This window comes from Hypanus sabinus, chromosome 16 (genome assembly GCF_030144855.1).
Source record: "Hypanus sabinus isolate sHypSab1 chromosome 16, sHypSab1.hap1, whole genome shotgun sequence".
NCBI lineage: Eukaryota > Metazoa > Chordata > Chondrichthyes > Myliobatiformes > Dasyatidae > Hypanus > Hypanus sabinus.
Window position 1 is genome coordinate 14270412 of NC_082721.1, and position 20662 is coordinate 14291073.

Genomic DNA, 20662 nt, shown 5'->3' on the forward strand with positions numbered 1-20662 from the left:
TTTGTTACTCTGTCGGTATAAAGTGTCAACCATTGAAATCCAGTGGCAGAGAAAAAATAGAATAAAGGGATTTCAGTTTAAAGTATATTTGTGCATGATCATCTGGTAAGGACAGGATAGTGAACACCTAGGACTTACTGTTAAATTGTTTGAAATACAAATTAACGTTCACTTTTGAATTATAACCATTTGGTTGTCAAACAGCATGTATTATGCTTAGAGCAAGAAAAGGAATATCATATTGGACTTAGTATCATTTAACACAGATGGGAGCTAAGTGTTACTCTTAGGTTTAAAAAAAACAGAAAATATATTGCTCCTTGCTTTGGATCTCAGAAATGTAGATAGAAAAAGTATGCTTCCACATTTTAAAAAGACAAATAGAAATAAACCCAAAGACTGATGCGCACAACTAAGCATATATGAGGAATAATTCTGTAAATTATGCTTTAACTTCTATTGACAGAAGTTATTATTTATTCTACTGATTAAAACATTCATATTTTGACTAATCTGTTTTTGATCCAAGTTCAACATCCTTTCTGTCTGCTTGTCAAAGATTAATTGTATTTTAGATTAACAGCTAAGATCTAGCTCAAATATATGAATCATTGAAGAATGTGTTGGATATCCAACATTATTTTATGGTCCTTATGGGAGTTGAAACCCATAAAATGTGTCTCTGTTGGACCAATGTGTGGCTGAATTTAGCAGAATAGATTTTCTCTGGTAAATTATCCACAAGCCAAATGATGTTACAAATATTGAATTAAAAATTGAATTTCAGTTGCTCCATAAATGGTTAAACTACCCCTTTTTTTGGGGTGTATTTCTTGAACTGCTGTTCACCAAAAGTGATGTTCTACATGAATGAAGCATGTCACTTACAATAAAGTTAAGATTTTCCATTGCAATTATAGATTACAGGAGAATATGAAAGAATATGAACCAAATATTATCGCTACTTTGTACAGGTGTGCTCTTGCCTTGTTTCTGAATACCTATTGATGTCTTAATAATTAATAATTTTATATGCATGTTGAACAAATTAGCCTGGTATCCTGGCTTTTTTTTGTATCAACAATATTGCCCTTTTGCTAAAGGGCAATCTCAGAGAAGAGTTGAGTTTGGGGCAGGTCAGCCAAGATCATATTGAATGATGGAACAGACTTGTGGAATCAGATTTGTGTTCCTATTGTTGCCGATTTTGTCAAGTAGAAATTATTTTATTTTTATTTCCTATTTCTGCTTCTGTCACTTCTACATTAAGCTAATTTGGCTCTTGTACAGAAATGTGTGGAGAGAGAGAAAAAAGAATACCTAAACCTTCATACTGGCCCAAGGGTAAATTGCCTTACAAAAAGGATAAAAAGGAGCCAAATGAAAAATGATTTTTTTAATAAGGTAGTTGAACCTTTATTCCTAATTGTCTAAAATTCTGCTTACTTTAGGGTTTAGACCAGCACCTACTTACCTTACCGCAAGGAAGCTATGGACAGTTTACATTTGGTATTTTGGATGATCCCTTTGATCCCTTTTCCTTTGGGGCAAACCAAACACCAGATGAAAACAGAGACTCTGAAAACAGGAGAGAGCGGGAGCACCAATCACGTCCACGATATAGTTCTAGGCAACCCAGAGCACCCCGTTTCCCATCACGGCGGCCTACGACACGGAATGAAGGAGTGCCAACTCTAGAAGGGTAAGTGTACTCCTCAGAGTTCAGTGTTTGTCAACTAACTTAAATGCTGTTGACTCTATATTAAAGGTAGTCCCCACTTTGCAGGGCAAACGGTGGGGGGCATTGGTTTGCATTCTTGGAAGATGGGCAGTATCGTGATTTTCTATAATGCGACATTGTTCAAAGTAAATTTATTATCCAAGTAAGTAAATGTCACCATATACTACCTTAAGATTCATTTTCTTGCAGGATTTATGGTAGAACAGAAAAATACAATAGAATCAGTGGAAAAACTTGTAACAAACACATGCTAAACAACCAATGTTGAAAAGAAGACAAACTGCATAAATCAATAAAAAAGAATATGAGTTGTAGAAGCCTTGAAAGTGAGGCCATTGAGTTGAGTGAAGTTATCTATGCTGGTTCAGGAGTTTGATAATTGATGGTAACTGTTCCTGAACCTGCTGGTGTGGGTTATAAGGCTCCTGTACCTCCTTCCCAATGGCAGCAGTGAGAAGAGCGCATGATCTGTATGATGGAAATCTTTGATGGATGCTGCTTTTTTTTGTGACCGTTCTTCTTGTAGCTGTACTCAGTGGTAGGTGGGTAGGGCTCTGCCTGTGACTGACTGGACTGGCTCCACCACTTTTTGTAAGCTTTTCTGTTCATGGGCATTTGGTACTTTCATGCCAGGCAGTGATGCAACCAGTCAAGATACTCTCCTCTGTGCATCAATAGAACTTTGTCAAAGTTTTAGATGGGATGCTAAATCTGTGCAAATTTCTAAAACAGTAGAAGCATTGTGCCATCTTTGTGATGGCACTTACATGCTGGTCCCAGGACAGGTCCTCTGATATGATAGCACCAAGGAATTTAAAGTTGCTGATACCCTGCACCTCCCTTGTCCTAGCGAGGAGTGGCTCAAGGACCTTTTTTTTTCCTCCTGTAGTCAATAATCACGTCACATCATCTGTGCATGATTCAAGAAAGATGAATTGGGAAAAAAAATCTGTGTTGGTTGTCAGCAGTTTTGTGCCCATATCCAAAGAAGAGTGTGCTGATGTTGGAGAGGGTCCAAGTTTGCAAGACTGATCTTTGCAATGAAACGTTAATGCATGAGGATTGCTTTAGGCCTTTACTTGCTGGAGTTTAAAAGTAGGAGGAGTGATCTAATTGAAACTCACCAAATATTAAAAGACCTGGATAGAATGGATGTGAAGAGGATGTTTACAGTGGTGGGAGAGGATTGGACCAGAAGGCACAGCCTCAGGTGGAAAGTGGGGGGATTGAAGGGATGTCCCTATGGGACGGAGATGAGGAGGAACTCCTTTAACCAGAGGTTGATCAATTTGAAATTCATGGTCGCAGATGGTTGGCAAGGCCAATTTATTGAATGATTGTTTCACTGTATGTTACAATGTACATGTAACAAATAAAACTAATCTTTTATTTAAAAAGTGGAGGTTGATAAGTCCTTGGTAAATAAGTGTATCAGTGGTTACTAATTGAAAGCAAATGAATGGGGCTCAGTGTGAAAGATTAGTCATGGTCAAATGGTGGAACAGGCGCGATGGGTCAACTGGCCTAATTCTATTCTTATGTTTAATGCTCTTTATTGTTTTCCCTATTCTGTGAGAGTGAATTATTTTCTATATCTTTGGATTTTTGGATAGTGATTTGTGAATTCTGTACGAACAGATTTCTGTCACCAAGTACAAGTGTCCCCTACGTTCCCTTTGGCTGTCATTTGTCATTTATTTTACTCCACTGTCTATTAGTGGTATTTCTATGATGTCCAATATAATTGTATTGGGAAAAATTGCTCCAAAAGAAGCAAGTGCACTTGAATGAAATAAAAAAATAGTATACATTTTGAACATTTGTGACTATTTTAGATTTAACTTGCAGTAAATTGAAAATTTTTGATGCATATGGTGTTGTATGCTTTAGTATTGTCACATGTACCAAAATGCAGTGAAAATTGTGTTCTGCATACTCTTCACACAAGTCAAATCATTGCACGGTGCATCGAGGGAGATAAGGTAAAAAAAATAACAATGCAGAATAAAGTGTAAATGCTACCAAAAAAAAGTACAGTACAGATAAATGAAAGTGTGAGGTCATAGTGAGGTGGATTATGCCAAGAGTTCATCTTTTTCATACAAAAGGTTAACTATTCTGATAACTGTGTATAATGCATTATCATAGTTTCCATGTAGTATTTTCATCAATGGAGGCTTGTACATGCTTGTGAATAGTTGGTAATAACAGACTACTCAAACTTGCCTTTTTATTTCAGAATTATCCAGCAATTGGTTAATGGAATCATTGCACCTACAGCAGTGCCACATTTAGGATTGGGTCCATGGTAAGACATATTGCAAAAGCTACTGATTAGTTTTGTATTGAAGCTTGAAGTGTTTCATTAAGGAGCATTTTAAGACCTTTTTTTTGAAACCTTCTCATCTAAAATGAAGAACTCAAAAGTATTTTAAATTTTAGTCAGTTTCTTTGTGATTATAGCCAATACTTGATCCATGGCTTTCTGAGATTCAAGGACATGTTTTCTAGAAAACAATAAATTCCTGAAAATAATTAGACTTATTGAAAGTCTGAAAATAGGTGGCTATAGGGAACTAGTCTCGAAGAGAAGATGAGGCCTGAGGTACCTCAGCCATGTTCTTATTGAATGACAGGACAAGCTTGCAGAGACAGATGACCTACTTCTGTTATTTTCCAGAGTTTTCTTCTAGCAGCTGTGTGTGTGTGTTCGTTCCTGTGAGCAACCGGTAAAATGTACATTCCCATGATTTCTTAAGAATGAGCTTCAGCCAACCTCAATCTTTGGCAGCTTGCAAAGGACAATAAGGCCAGCAAGGCATTAGTTCAAAAACTGTGGTGATGGGACATTTACAAACATATTGCTGGAGTATTTTGCAAACAACTTTATCCTCTTGGAGAATAATCATACAAGCATCCACCATCTCCTTTTCCTTCATTGTCTTGAAGTCAGTTGGTGCAGACGACTACCAGTTCCAATCCTGACAAAGCCATAGCCGATGGAACATCAGCACATTATCATTTGGAGTTTATTTGCCCAGAACCTATGTACTATTTGATACAACCACATCCTTTTGATTCCTCCATCCTTCTTGATGGGCTCAATGAAAGCAATGATACAAAATAGAGGAGGGCAGGGAGAGGAGAAAAAAAGCCTTGCTTAACACTAGGAATGATCTGGAAAATTTCCATTTACTGCACAGGGTTGATCCTGGTAAACCACTTTGTTCAGAACACCTTTAAATTGACTGACAGTGATCATTTCACCAAATTTCATAATCCAGATTAAGCAGTGAGATCGATAGCTAATTTTTTACGTTGTCTTCTCCCACTTGTATGTAGCTTAGGGTGATGATGCATGTCTTAAATTCTGAGATACTATCCACAGGTAACAGTGTAAGTTCCTACTTAGTGCCCACTTCCATTGATTGCAAGAGTAGAATCTGCATCAAAAGCAGAAAAGCTCAACAGGTCAGACAACATGTGTAATGAGAAATGGTTAGTATTTCAGATCTGCAACTCTTGGATACAGCTTACATTCTTTTCTGGAGCTGGTGTATGTACCCTCTACTCCCTCTTGCTCTCTGAGTATTTTTAGAGGATTAAGCTCCTGTTGATATTTGCTTTGTTTGCTCTCTATCAGTGCATTGGGGAAATCAAAGTGTGGCACCCTGGTTCTCTAACCCACTTGAGTCTGGGATCACCAGTTTTAAACACTGTTTCTGGCCTTATGGTCTTCTCATAGGTGATAGCCAGTAAGAGGTAGTGGTTGGGGGAACACAAGTGTGACTTTGAAGGGTCTCACTGTGAGTACTTGGGATGTGAGCAATAAGTTTATATGAGATCTGATGACTGATGTACAGGATCTGGTCATGATAAGGTGTATGGTCATGTTGTTCCATCTGTAGAGTTACTGAAGATGTCACAAATTTCTGTCCTTGACCGAAGGAGGTGATAAGCTGTTTGCTTTTCTGGAACATCCAGCCACATTGATAATGCACTGAAGTACATCATGTAACTCTGACTATTTTCTTTCATGAAGCTGGAGGGGGGGTTGATGAAGACTCCCTTTGCACCCTCTTTAAATGTTAGCTTGACTAATCTGGCTTAATATTTCCGAATGGTATGTAGAAATATCCATTAACTGGGAAATGCAGCACCTTGAAGAAGACTGAATTTGACCTGGTGCATTCAAACTTTGTTCTGATAATAACTCACAATCCATCATATAGCCATCATCTCCCATCATCTACATTCCTGTTATTTTGACAGTATAGTGTACACCTTCTCTATCTACTGTTATGTACTCAGGCAACAATAAATATATGAGTTCGGCAAGGGTTTCTTATAACAAACAACACGTTTATTAAACACCGAAAACAAACCCCCCAAAAGTAAACAAACACTACCGTAACTGGAAACAGCTGCTGAGCGGCAGCCCAAACAGTTCTTAAAGTGATATTGCAAAAACAGTTCTTTAAATGATATTGCAAAAACAGTTCTTTAAAGTCTTAATGCCAAAAGTTCGATATGCTCACAGTCCATCTAAAAGGAGAGACTTTATAAGATGATTTAAATTCTCTTTCACATCGCTTGCTTCGATCCCCGACGTCGAACTTCCCACGAAGAATTTACGAAACAGAACAGCTTAAAGGCACTGACCTTTCCTTCCTCACTATCCTCAATCCTTTCTGGTTAAACCCAGGGATTAACACGAAGATAGTCAATGAAATCCTTCCAAATAAGGATCAAACAAAGGTTGCCCCCGTTTCACCGTAGAAAGCAATTCTCCTCGATCTTTACCTTCCGAACTTCCAATCTTCACTCTCCACTGTTTCGAACTAACAGAATCATAAAGAACCTGCTGGCAATGACCTTTTAAACTTTAGGCATTAAATAAAAACTTCATCCTTCAATTAAACTGCGTTATCACTTAAAGCACGCAATGGCATGAAGTCAACCTGGCAAATCCAGCCACGAACTGCCCCCCCTCACAGGGTGGGGTCTATCTTTTATAACCTGTAAAAAAAAAAAAAACCCGTCACATGATCTCTACTGGCGGGAAAATGACGTCATTCCACCATCACAAGACCATCACCTCAAGTCCAGTACAGCTTCAACCCCAGTCACTTGACAAGGGCTCCACTGTCATGTGCCACGAGTACGTAACACTACTCAGTCAGCTACCAAGCCTGATTTTGAGAAAGTAAACTGCTGTTGCTGGTAAAATGCACAGAAGTCTGATTCCCGATCAGCATTGATATCCACCTCTATATCAACAATTCCATCAGTCCACAGTCTGAGCTTGTCCTCTAGTTTTTACTACTCCATGCCCTCTGCATCATATGTTTGGATCTTCTTGCCCTGGATACTAAAGTCATGTGTTTTAACTTGTAAATCTTGCATGCTATTGTTCATCCAAATAGTTGGTCTCCTGCGATAAATTGATCTTAAATGTACACTAAAATGTAAAGAGAAACTTCAAATGCTTCAGTAGATAAATCTGGTGAATTGTATTTAACCTTACAAACTTGGGAAGTTCTCTACTTTAATCGTTGTTTGAGCTGGAGTACAGGTTTCCCCCGCTATCCGAAGGTAGAGCATTCCTATGAAACCATTTGTAAGCCAAGGAGTCATAAAGCGAAGGAACAATTACCATTAATTTATATGGGAAAAATTTTTGAGTGTCCCAGACCCAAAAAATAACCTACCAAATCAAACCAAATAACATGAACATATATAGTAAAAGCAGGAATGATATGATAAATACACAGCCTATATAAAATAGAAATACTGTATGTACGGTGTAGTTTCACTTATCAAAATCGGGAAGACAGTGAGCCAAAATCGATGTGGAGAAAAAAAATTGGCACGTACATGCCTACGCACAAACGCACGCATATGCATGTGTGCACAACTGCCCGCACAGGGCTTCACGGTCATGGTGGTCTTTCTCGGGGTAACACACGTATAAAGTGGGCATCTTTTTCTCGTAAAAGCGAAAATCCTCTGGTTAGTGAAAACAGGTATTAATGTAGGTCTTTCATAACAGCGAGCTGTCGTAAATTGAGCATTCAACAAACGGGGGCCACCTGTACCTGAATCTGCTTCCATATGTGTAGATTAGTCACTTGTTCCTGTCCAGTGATCTTTTGCTGACATGTTGCATGTGAATTTTATATGAAAACAGTACTTTGATCTGGCTCTTGTGAAGTGGTTACTTGGCTAAGATAAGAAGATTTATTTACAGAGAAGCTTGGAACTTAGTTCCAGAAATGGTGGATAAAGGAATGGGAAGGAACTTGTTATTGGATTACATTTAATGCAGCAATTTAAACTCACTACAGTGGACTCTAATGTTCAAAATTCAGTTACCCATTTATTTTGCATCTTGAATAGTTTGAAACCTACTGACTAAAGATAACACCATTGCTTATTGTTTCTTATTTATGTATATATTTAATGTTGTTTTCTGTACTTTAAAGGGGTGTCTTGCACTCAAATCCAATGGATTATGCATGGGGCGCCAATGGTTTGGACACAATCATTACACAGGTAGTTAATTTGGTTAATGTGATACTATTCACTTAGAAACTATAATGACTGACTTTGAGATTAAATCAAAAATACGGTTTTTTGAAAAAAAGCATGCATTTTTGGCCTAGCTTCTAACTGAAGTAGTACAACAAATTGTAAAATTATTTTTATCTGCTCACCTTCTACCTGCTACTACCATTCCACAAACCTACGTCCATGCCAACACAAACCCAGAACTGTTACATAAATAGTTTAATCAACAGGAGTTTAAACTAATTTGGGATGTAGGGTTCTCATGAAAGGAAACTTAATAATTTAAAAAGAAGTAAGAATGTCCATTGGTAGAGGCTGATGAAGTGTAAAATGAAAATGAAAGCATAATGACAAGGGCCAGAAATTAAAAGTGAATGGTAGAATTGGAACTTGAGAGTAGGTAGAGTAAATTGTAAAAAGCCAAAGCTCAAGGTTTTTACAAAAGTTACTATCATTCAGGTAATAAAATAGATGTTTATGGCATAGTACTAATAAATTTACTTTATCTAATAGCTGTTGCAGTGATGTGGTTGCAAGGTGACCAGGAGTGGGAACTTAATGGTGTAAAATAATGGGCAGAAAGGGGAAGGCAGTGTTGTAATCAAGCAAGATGAGTCATGAAATAGATGTAGTTGATTGTGATATGGAGTCAGTTTACGTGGAAATAAAGAGCAGGGGAAAGAAGACACGAGTGAGATTAGGGTATGAGCACTGAATGTTTTGTCTCTTGATAGGAAAAGGCATAATGAGGAAATATCAAGGTCACATAAGAAGGGATAATTTTAATCTGCATATTGGGAGGCACGGCAATGTAGTGTTTAGCACTAAAGTTTACAGTACAGGCGACCTGATGTTCAATTCCTGTCACTGCCTGTAAATTGTTTGTACATTCTCCCTGTGATTGTGTGGGTTTCCTCTGGTTGCTCCATTTTCCTCCCATAGTCCAAAGACATACTGGGTAATAGGTTAATTAGTCATTGTCAATTGTCCCGTGAGTAGGCTAGGATTAAACTGGAGAATTGCTGGGCAGAGTGGCTCGAAGGGCCAGAAGGACCTACTCAGCACTTTAATCTTAATAAATAAATAAATATTTAACTAAACTGGCAAAGATATGGAAGAAATTGTTGTGTGGATCAGGAATTGTTTCTTCAAGCGGTATGTTGTAAAGTGTAATCAGAGCATATTACTTCTAGTCATCTGTAAAATGAGATTAGTAAGCAACGCACACACAATGCTGAAGGAAGTTAGCAGGCTACGGAGCATCTATGGAAAAGATTATCTGTCCTGATGAAGGGGCTCTACCTGAAACGTCAACGGTTTATTCTTTTCCACAGATGCTGCCTGGCCTGCTGAGTTCCTCCAGCATTTTGTGTGTGTATTCTGATTTCCAGCATCTACAGATCCTATCTTGCTAATAAACAATATTATTATTAAGGATCCCCTAGGAATCATGATTATAAAATCATAGAATTCCAGGTGCAATTTGAGGGAGAACAACTATGGTCCAAAACAATGTCCTTACTTTAAATAAGCACAATTAAGAAGGTATGAGATTAGATCCAATTTGAGTGAATTGGGAAGATAGGCTAAAGGAAAGGTCAGGAGAAGCAATGGAAGATAATGTGGTAAATCCATAATACTCAGCAGAAATTTATCCCGGTTAGAAGGAGAGACTCAATGAGGAAAAAGATGTGTTGTCAAAATCAAAGAAAGCATTTAAACAAGAACTGGAGCGTGCAAAGTGGCAAAAATGTAATAAAACAGAAGGTTGGGGAACTCTTCAAGAATCAACAATGTGTAATTAAAAAGCTAAGAGAAAAAACATTGATAAGGAGAGAAGAAACATCAAAGGATAGAGCGAGAGTTTGTTATTAAAGAGGGTATCTGGGTATGTCTGGTATAGCCAAGGGTGAGAATGTGGAATATGCGGTATTAATCATGGGAAAATTACAGATGATTTAAATGAGTACTTAATGTCAATCTCAGCTGTGGAGGATACTGCAAACACCCTAAAGATAATAGGCTAATTTTCAAATGATTTGGAAGAACTTGTAGCAATCTCTATCATGAGGACAAGGCTTTGCAGAACCTAATGGGACCAAAGGCAAGAGTCACAAACAAGAGGAAATCTGCAGATGCTGGAAATTCAAGCAACACACACAAAATGCTGGAGAAACTCAGCAGGCCAGGCAGCATATATGAGGAAAAGAGGTACAGTCAACATTTTGGACCAAAACCAAAAACTCACCAAGTTCTTCATGGGTTCCAGTGGAATGATACACTGCTTAAGTGAACTCCTTGATCAAGAAGTGTTTTAAAAAAAAAAGCAGGAAGCAATAGGTAATATAGCTCAATGTGTTGGCAAAGTGCCTAGGGTCTTGACTCCAGAAAAAAATAGGAAGTCATTCGAGTATCAAACCAAATCTTATGAAAGAAAAAGTCTATCATTGCTAGAGTCCTTTGAGGATTTAACAATCAGAGCTGATATAGGGGAACTGATTGATGTATTGCATTTGGGGCTTCCAGAGGGTAATTGAGCTATATCATAGGCTGTTGCACAAGATACCTTGCAGCCAGTGTCTAAAGTATCTAACCTTGCTGAGACACAAAAATAGAAGGGATTGAGGTGGGGGACATGCTGTGATGATGATGTTTATACTCTGCAGCAGGAAATAGATAGGCTGAGTCATTGAGTGAAAGCTTGACAAATACAAGTTGATTTGTAAAAGTCTGAGGTAATGCACTTTGGGAAGAAGGGTCTGAATTAAGTCACTATCATTTAATAGAGGGAGATGACAAATTAATGAAATAGAGATGATCTAGTTCTTATGCATGAATCACAAAAGAAAATGGTAGACAGGTAGAGTAGCTGTGAACGATAGTAGCAATAGTAGCAAGGTGTGACTAGCCAGGAATGCAATGCCTGTTTGCAGCCTAAAATTTTGTTGTGGTTTCAATTCTTGTTTCAGCTATTCTGATTTCTAAAATCAGCTGTTATGAAGTAATTAGATTTTGCTGTTAGAAAATTAATATATAACTAAAATAAAACTTACTGCACACTTAAAATTAACTGTTTCCTTCCAGTTGTTGAATCAATTTGAAAATACCGGCCCACCTCCTGCAGACAAAGAGAAAATCAAGACACTTCCCACAGTACAAATAACAGATGAACATGTAGGTGGGTATACTTCTAATTAGTTCCATCATCTCATTGTATTTCCTCCTCTAGTTTAAGTTTGTCAGGAATGCACCATGAAATCTAGTGAAAAATATAAACATAGTGATTTAAAATTTTGAATTGGATATTAGTTGATTTTTCTTTTCTTGCTTCAGATCATATTAGGTTGCTTGCTGGTTGAGAAGAATGAAATCTTTGGGGGAAAAATAGCTGCTTTCCATAAAATATGTATTGATTTATTAGGGCATTAGTGATTTTTATCCTTCATTTCAGCATTTTGCACATTGTTTCTGTGTTTTGCTTAAGCCAGCCTTTAGAATATGCAACAACTGCTGAATACTTGTGACTCCTCAGCCCATGAGCATGCATTCTTCATGTCACTGCATTTCAATTACCTGACAGATTTTGATTTATGAATCTAGCATAGCCTATAGGGAAAACTGCTGAAGGCAAATGAACATTGCTGTGGTAAATGGAAGTTCAGATATGTATTTGAGTTCTATTTAGTGAACTTCACCATGGTAATTAATGAAATTTAACCTATAGAAATCTGAACTCACCACCACAATCTTAAGTGGCTTGGATGAGATGTAGAGAAAAAGTGCAATATAAGCAATATAAGCAATATAAGCTTCCTTTTAAGGTGTCACATTATTACTTGCTCCCAGTGGTAGTACTTTTTGGAACCGAATACAGTGTTAAATGATTAGTACTTGAATGCTGTGCATGCAATGGATTAAATACATTTTTGACCTTGGTATATTTGTAAGTCATTTAGCTATTTGTTTCAGATATTGTTTAAGAATATAATTTTTTGAAAGGAGAAAACAGAGACACTGAGACTAGAACTAGTTGGCCATCAACCTTTCTCTTTGATGAATGTGCCTTGTGACCATGTGGAAACGTGTATCACTAAAACCAGTTAAGAAAGTGCTCGATTTGTTGCCAGGCAACACCAGCTTGCATTCCGTTTCTGACTTCTGCAATCTTTGTTGAGTGAGCAAGTGCATTCCCTTGATTTCATCCTCATCCTAGAAATATTCAGGTTGGTAGGTTAAATATCCCCAATCTGGAAGGCATTGATGGGAATGCGGAGAGAAAAAAAAATTGGATTACTGTAGGTTTAGTTTATGATGGATTCTTGATGGTAAGCTACAGCTAGTGAGGCAAAGGGCCTATTTCTGCACTGATAAGTATTGAAAGCATTCTGTCCAAGAGAAGAACACCATCTAACTATGAGCAAAGCTTCCGATTTTTTTTTTGAATTGAAGTTTGTACAGTTATCTTCTGCTGGTCTGTGATGGTGGCCTATTGCTGAAATCCCAAAAGGTAATGCTCAGTGTGAATTCAATGTTCCACTTGGTATACAAGTAGGTCATACAATTTTATTTTTATTTCTGTTCACAAAATGGAATGGGGGATGGGTTTTGCCTCTGGGCTCTGAAATCGATGCAGAGGGAGATTTGTGCAAATCTGATAACTAGTTTTACATTTTTCTTTCGAAGGAGAACATTTTGTTAGGTGAGTCTCTTTCAGGCTGTAATGGATCCATGTGAAGTTATGTAACATGATACAGCTGTGCCTTATTAAGATGCTTATTACTCATCAATAATTGGGTCTGGTGGAATTGGCTGTAACTAGTGCTCTCGTTGATGTCTGAAAATTGCAAATAGTGTGCAATACCTATTGTAGCAGCAATATCGGAAGAGATGGAACTGGGAAGAATTGTATTGGCATGATGATGGTCGGCTGCAGAACAGCCAGATGTAGAACAAAGAACAGGCCAATTCTGTGTACTGCCGAAGTTTTTTCTCCTTTTCCTTTTCTCTGCAAGACATATTGTGATTCACCTAAATTGTCGCCACTATTGAAATGATACGAATTTTCCTATTACTCATTGAAAACAGATCTGTGGCAATTAATTACTCCTGGAGTATGTTTGACCCCAAAAATAATGTATTCAGGCCGCCCAACTCATTCCACTTAATGATGAAGAATTTCCACTTTGTATGTAAAGCAAATCCCTTGAAAAACTAGATGTCTGCCTTGAATTTTTGACTGGGTTTCATAAATGAATCTTGACAGGTCGAAGGACAGCATTTGTATGTGTAGCCAGATCGATTAAAACTGTCAATTTGCACACAGAAATTTAAAATCGACATTCCAGATACTCTTTCCTTTTCATGCTCATATGCTTCTGTATTACTGATAAAACGATGTGAGCAGACTGATTGATATTAAGGGTGCCCTGAAGTGGCAAGATGGAATGTGAAATTACTCGAGTGGTCAGTAATAAAGCATGATTTCTAGGGTGAAATATTTGCCGCTTGATGCATATTGAGATAATGCTGACATATAGTGTCACATAGACATTAAGTGGCCATTTTATTAGGTATGCCGGCTTGTTAATGCAAATATGTAATCAGCCAATCATGTGGCAGGAACTCTGCGTAAGATCATGCAAGAGGTCAAGAGGTGCAGTTTTCAGACTAAACTGTAAACTTGATCTCCTGGGATTTTCATGCACATTTTCTAGAGTTTATAGAGAATGCTGCAAAAGAAAACTCTCAAAAATCCAGTGAGTAGCAGTTCAATGAGTGAAAGCATGTTGTTAATGAGAAAGGTCTGAGGAGAATGGCCAGATTGGTTCAAGCTGACCTAATAAAATGGCCACTGAGTGTATGTGTGACTTTTAACAGGTGTGGAATTCTGCAGCCACATAGTTCAAGATAATTTCCTTTAATTAGGGAGTATATCCTTTGTGATTCCGTCCCTGAAAACTAAACACTCTGCAACAGGGATACATTTGATATGAGATTGACAAATTAGTCATTGGATGACTGATTAGGTAATAGCCCAGGTATAATTCCAAAACACCTAATGTTGATTCAGCAATTATTTTACTTTCTAGTCTGAACAGGCATAAAGTGATTGGTAGTGGTAACATAGAGAAGTTAAAGTTCATCTTTGATAGCAGGAATTCACTTAGACCTGCTACTTTTTTCTGGAAATATTATGAGGAATGGGAAGTTTTAAGAATTCAGCAAGGGAGAGTCAAGGTAATGATAATGAAGGAAAGATAAAATACAAAAGTAGGCCAAGGAGAAATGTAAAAACTGCTTGTTAAAAGTTCCTATAAATTTGAGAACAATTCCACATAATGATAGCTAACTTCACTCCTCTTTTTTACAAATGGATCAAGAGAAAACCAGGAGCAATAGACCAATTAGCATGGTATCACTTGTAAGGAAAATGATTAAAAGGCACTGGGAAAATAACAATAGGTCAAATGTATTAATGAAAAGGAAGTCATGTTTTATAAATCTTAAAAAAAAATTATAATGGAATGGCAAGGGTAGACTAGTAGATGTGTATTTGAACTTTGAGAAGGTATTTAAAGATTCCATGAAAGAAATTACTGAACAATTTTTTTTGTATGGATATACAGGTTGGAATAGGCCTTTCCGGCCCTTCAAGCTGTGCCTCCCAGCAATAGCCCTATTTAATCCTAGCCTAGCCATGGGATAATTTGTAATGGCCCAATTATCCTAGCAATGGGTACATCTTTGGAATGTGAAAGCAAACCGTAGCACCCGGAGAAATCCCACTTTGTCATGGGGAGAATGTACAAACTCCTTACAGGCAGCAGCAGAAATTGAATCCGTGTCACTGGCGTAGTAAAACATTGTGCTAACCACTATGCTACCATGCCGTATGATAGCATATATTGTGGAAGAATATGGAAAATTGGTTAATGGAACAGAAGATATCTAAGAGAATGGATCACTTTTGGGATGCAAGGCTATGGCTATTGGGTGCTGTAGGTATCTGTGCTGGGCTTCTAGCTGTTCACAAACTTTATCAGTATTTTGGATGAAAGAATCAAATGTAAAATATTTGAGTTTTCAAATGATCCAAACTTAACCTTGGAGAGAGAATCATGAAAACAAATTCTTTGAGCCACTAAGCAACTATTTTACACTCGTCCTGTATATTCTCCCCTATTCCCATCAATCCCAGGTTCCACCATTCACCTAAACATTAGGAGCAATTTTGTAGTAGTGAATTAACCTATTGACCCTCATGTCTTGGGGATTTGGTTGAAACTGGACCACATGGATTCTCAGGCAATAAAAGGGAGAACATGTGAATTCCATGCAGACTGAACCTGAGGTCAGGATTGAACCTGGTCACTGGAGCTATGAGACTGTAGCTCCTCTAGCTACACCACTATATTGCCCTTGATGCAGGTGAAATTCAGAACATAAACAGGTTAGGTGAATGGTTTATTATATCAATCAGAGGGATGATGGAATATAATGCAGTAAAATATGAAGTCATGCAGTTTAGTAGAGAACTGAAGTAACTTTTTAATTGCTAACTGACTGAAAGCTATGTGATAGTGTTTGTCCTGGGTGTTCTTGTACGCAGTAACTGACTGCTAACATGTAGATTCAGCAAGCAATTGGGAAAGCAAAGACTATGTTGGCCTTAGTTGCAAGAAGATTAGAGTTCACTAACAAAGATGTCTTGTTGCATTTATACAGAGCTCTGTTGAAACTGCATCTCAAATACTGTGTACAGTTCTGATTTCTCAACTAGAAACTGGTTATATGGAGGGAGTGCAGCAAAAATGATTACAAAGATTACCAGACATATGAGGAGAGTTTAACCAGGCTTGGCCCATATTTTGAGTTTAGAAAAATAAATCCTGAAAGGTACAGAATTCTTAAAGCAGTTATGATTTTGTAGAGGCAGAGTTGATGCATCCTCTGGCTGGGTGACAGAATCTAAGGGCAGGTCTGAGGAGACATTTCACCCAGAGAGTCATGAAGGCTTGGTTGGTATCTACTTTGAATATAATGTTTAGATATTAAGAGAATTTAGGGATTTGAGGTTAGTTCTGGAAGGGTCAGTCAGTCCTGACCATTTTGAACATTGGAGCAGGCAGTGGGTTTGATCGGCCTACTTTTTGTTTTGTTCTTGTATAATTTAGGTTTTTCAGTACTTGTTTTGCCTTTGAACACTATGTGTGAATAAGCTAGGCTTTCCTGAATTGAATGACATAAATGGGTTATATTAAATGTAGTTCTGCTTAGGATCTTAATGTCATGATTTTAATCTATTTGATCTATTTTTAATCTGTTATTCCTTTGACTGGGGGAAATGGGAAAAAGCTGCCCTCATTCAAAATGTTATTTGTAATTAACAAAAAAGTTTTGAGTTCAAGTTCTAAAAGCACCTATATTTTTCTCACGCACCTATCACCATCTACTTCCACCTCAGTTTTTTTTTGCATATCTTTAAATTGCAAATTCCTCCAGTGATTTTTTTTTTAATGTATGTTGAGGTCACTAAATATCTACTTTAGCCAAAACTGCTTCATAAACAGCCCCTGAAGTGATACCTGAGGAATGTGATCAAGTTTATAAACGCAGATTCAGTTAGACAGCTAATTTGCTTTAGTGTGGTTTTCATTGTGTCATGGATTATAAGCAAATTGAATGTCTTTTTTTTCCTTTGATGATAGGTTCTGGTGTAGAATGCCCTGTGTGTAAAGAAGACTACAGTGTTGGAGAAACAGTTAGGCAACTCCCATGCAACCATTTATTTCACAATGATTGTATAATACCTTGGCTAGAAATGGTAAGTAGCAATGTTAGTTCAAGATTTTTTAAAAATTGGTAACAAATTTGTATAATTGTGATCTGCATGGAAGTAAACTGACTGTTGGTTTTGATCTGTTTACCTTCATAATAGGTTACATTATTCTACACATTTTTATGCACTGAGCTGTAATGTAGTCAAACAGCAGGATACATTATTAATAAGCTGAAGAATTTGTAGCCTCCATAAATGTAGTTTTAAATACATGTTCAAAGAGCATTATATGTGTATCCTTGTCATTAATCAGCAGCATTATATTAGTTTAGGGTTTTTATTTGCACTTTGTATGCTTATTTTCTTCCAATTCTTCTAACATCTTCAGTACCTGGCTGAGGATTTTGATTGGGCTGATGTAATTCAGTGCCTTGTCTATGGACCATTCCTTTGCATGAACTCAGAGACCACTGTTAAAAACAAAAGCCTGCAGAAATGGAAATGGTTTGTAACTTGCTGGTTTAGGAAACAATATAGATAAAAGGAGCAGCACACACAAAATGCTGGAGGAATTGGATAAGTCAGAGAGCAGCTAGGGAGTGGAATAATCAATAAACATTTTGGGCCAAGACCCTTGTCTGAAATGTTAACCTGTCTATTCTCCTCTGCCAATGTTGCCTAAGCTGCAGAGTACTTCCAGCATTTTCTTTGTCTTCCTCAAGACTTCCACCATTTGTAGAATTGCTTGTTGTATAGATAAAGCATTCTTTGACTGGCAAAATTTGGAAGAAATGCTCTTCTAGTGAAAGTACCCAACTGAAGACATCATAAAATATGATCTCCATTTAGTAGTAAAGTTGGAAACAAGTTTTAAAAACATGAATGAAGGAAACATGAAAGATACAATACGTTATAATTTTTCAAAAGTGAGATTGACTACAATCAAAGGTTCTGGACTAAATTTGTTTAAAGGAACTGGAATACAGAAAAAATCAGTTGTACTGGCTGAATGAACTGCTCTTGTTTCAGCATTCTGATATCTTGCTTGTTTTTGCTTGATATTGGGAAGAAAAAATAATTAACCTGTTTCTTGTTCTATCTCTTGATGTCAGATTGCAAGTGTATCTTCTGACTGGAAATATTGAGTCTTGATAGCCACAATACTGAATTCAATAATATTAGATATTGAATCCTTCCAATTGGTATCAGAACTGATGAGCAGTAGTCGGCCTGCAATTTTAACTTAAATGCTTCCTGATCTGCTGGGTATTTCAGCATTCTCTTTTACGTTCAGATTTTCAGCAATTGCAGTGCTTATATCTCACAGTTCCAGCTTTTTAAAAATCTCCTGTGCCTTCATTCATCTCATCTTCTACTTGTATCTCCCACACACAGATCACTGCAATTGACAAGCTTTCACTACATTTTCCTACATTTTCTTTGTTTTTATACACCTACATAATATTCTCTTGTAATTTAAAAGTATTATGTATTATGTATTATGTTTAGTTTTCACATTTTTGCCCATAAGTTTCCACTGCTACTTAATCTTTTAGTCTTCTTTTGAGACCTCTGTTCTTCCCATCAAGAAGGCAGTGTCAGCGTGGCTCAATAAAGCCCTGTGCAGCTCAGTTCCACTACTTGCTGGCAGCTGCTGCCCTGTAGTTTCATGGCTTATTAAATACACCTCCTGGTACTTTGTAAATGCGTTGATAGTTGCTGACTATACGACCCTTAAAGGAAATGAGTTCAAGACCCATGGTGTTCTCTGTATGAAAATGTTTTTCATTACCCCTAGGAATCTACCAGTATAAATCTGTACCCCTGTTTCTTGATTCTTGCTTGGGGAAATATGTCTTCTTTTTCCCGTTAATCTAGCACTACTGAATTTCCAAATGTATTTAAGTCAACCCATTTCTTTCTTTTTTGTTCATCCTTAATTCATACTAATTTCATAAGCTAAGCATTTGTATAATATCTAATATAGGTACCTAATAAAATGGACACTGAGTGTATGTTTGTAGACTCCTACTGCTGTAGTCCATCCACTTCAGGTTTTGAAGTGTTGGACATTCAGAGATGTTCTTTTACACACCACAGTTATAATGCGTGGTTATTTAAGTTACTATCGCCTTCCTCTCAGCTTAAACTAGTCTGGCCATTCTCTTCTGACCTCTCTCATTAACAAGGCATTTCTACACACAGAACTGCTGCTCCTGGATGTTTTTTGTTTATCACGCCATCCTCTGTAAACCCCAGGAGATAAGCAGTTCCCGAGACACTGGAACTACAATATTCCCATGATCAAAATCACATTTCTTCTCCATTCTGATGTTCGGTCTAACAACAAATGAACTTCTTGACTATGTTAGCATGCTTTTATGCATTGAGTTGCTGCCATATGATTGGCTGATTAGAATTTTGCATTAATGAGCAGGTGTACCTAATAAAGTGGTCACTGAATGTATAATCCAAATGTTTTAACTTGGCTGTGAACTTCAGAATAAACCCTAAAGGATTTACCCACTTCTGTGGAATAGTTTTGTTTAAAGAATCTACTGCTCACATGTTATACTATTTTAAATTGAATTCTACAATATTGCTTCTCTTCTGCATCTTTTTGGGTTAGTGTCCTATTGTAGCTTCAGTAATTATTGACTTTTAGTGTGACACTGATGTATGCTCACATTTTTTAACAGATAAAACATTTTGTCCAGAGTCAAGAGACTGTTGTTGACAGCTCTTTTGTTAGTATTTCTTCACATAGAACATAGAAAACCTACAGCACAATACAGGCCCTTTGGCCCATAAAGCTGTGTCGAACATGTCCTTACCTGAGAAATTACCTAGAGTTACCCATAGCCCTCTATTTTTCTGAGCTCCATATACCTGTCCAGGAGTCTCTTAAAAGACCCTATCGTATCCAACTCTACCACCGTCACTGGCAGCCCATTCCATGCACTCACCACTCTCTGCGTTTTTAAAAAGAAACTTGCCCCTGATATCTCCTCTGTACCTACTTCCAAACACCTTAAAATTGTGCCCTTTCGTGCTAGCCTTTTCAGCCCTGGGGAGAAAGCCTCTAACTTTCCACACGATCAATGCCTCTCATCATCTTGTACACCTCTATGAGGTCACCTCTCATCCTCTGTCGCTCCAAGGAAAAAAGGCTGAGTTCACTCAACCTATTCCAATAAGGCATGCTCCCCAATCCAGGCAACATCCTTGTAAATCTCCTCTGCATCCTTTCTATGGTTTCTTCATCCTTCCTATAGTGAGGCGACTAGAACTGAGCACAGTACTCCCAATTGCGGTCTGACCAGGGTCCTAAATAGCTGCAAAATTACCTCTCTGCTCCTAAACTCAATCCCATGATTGATGAAGGTCATGAAAGCACCATGTGCTTTCTCACCTGCGCAGAAGCCTTGAGTATCCTATGGACTCTGACCCCAACACCCCTCTGATCCTCCACACTGCCAAGAGTCTTACCATTAATACTATGTTGTGTCATCATATTTGACCTACCAAAATGAACCACCTCACACTTATCTGGGTTGAACACCATCTGCCCC

The 20662-nt window shown here is 37.6% G+C and overlaps 1 protein-coding gene across 1 annotated transcript in view; it reads left to right on the forward strand.

Moving 5' to 3' along the window:
- rnf126 (ring finger protein 126) overlaps window positions 1-20662 on the forward strand; it is a 58666-nt gene that overhangs the window by 28692 nt on the left and 9312 nt on the right. Inside the window, exons 4-8 of the mRNA XM_059991153.1 lie at window positions 1452-1702; window positions 3981-4049; window positions 8227-8296; window positions 11396-11489; window positions 17020-17135. Of these exons, the coding sequence (XP_059847136.1) occupies window positions 1452-1702; window positions 3981-4049; window positions 8227-8296; window positions 11396-11489; window positions 17020-17135 (600 nt within the window). The remainder of the gene's footprint in view (window positions 1-1451; window positions 1703-3980; window positions 4050-8226; window positions 8297-11395; window positions 11490-17019; window positions 17136-20662) is intronic.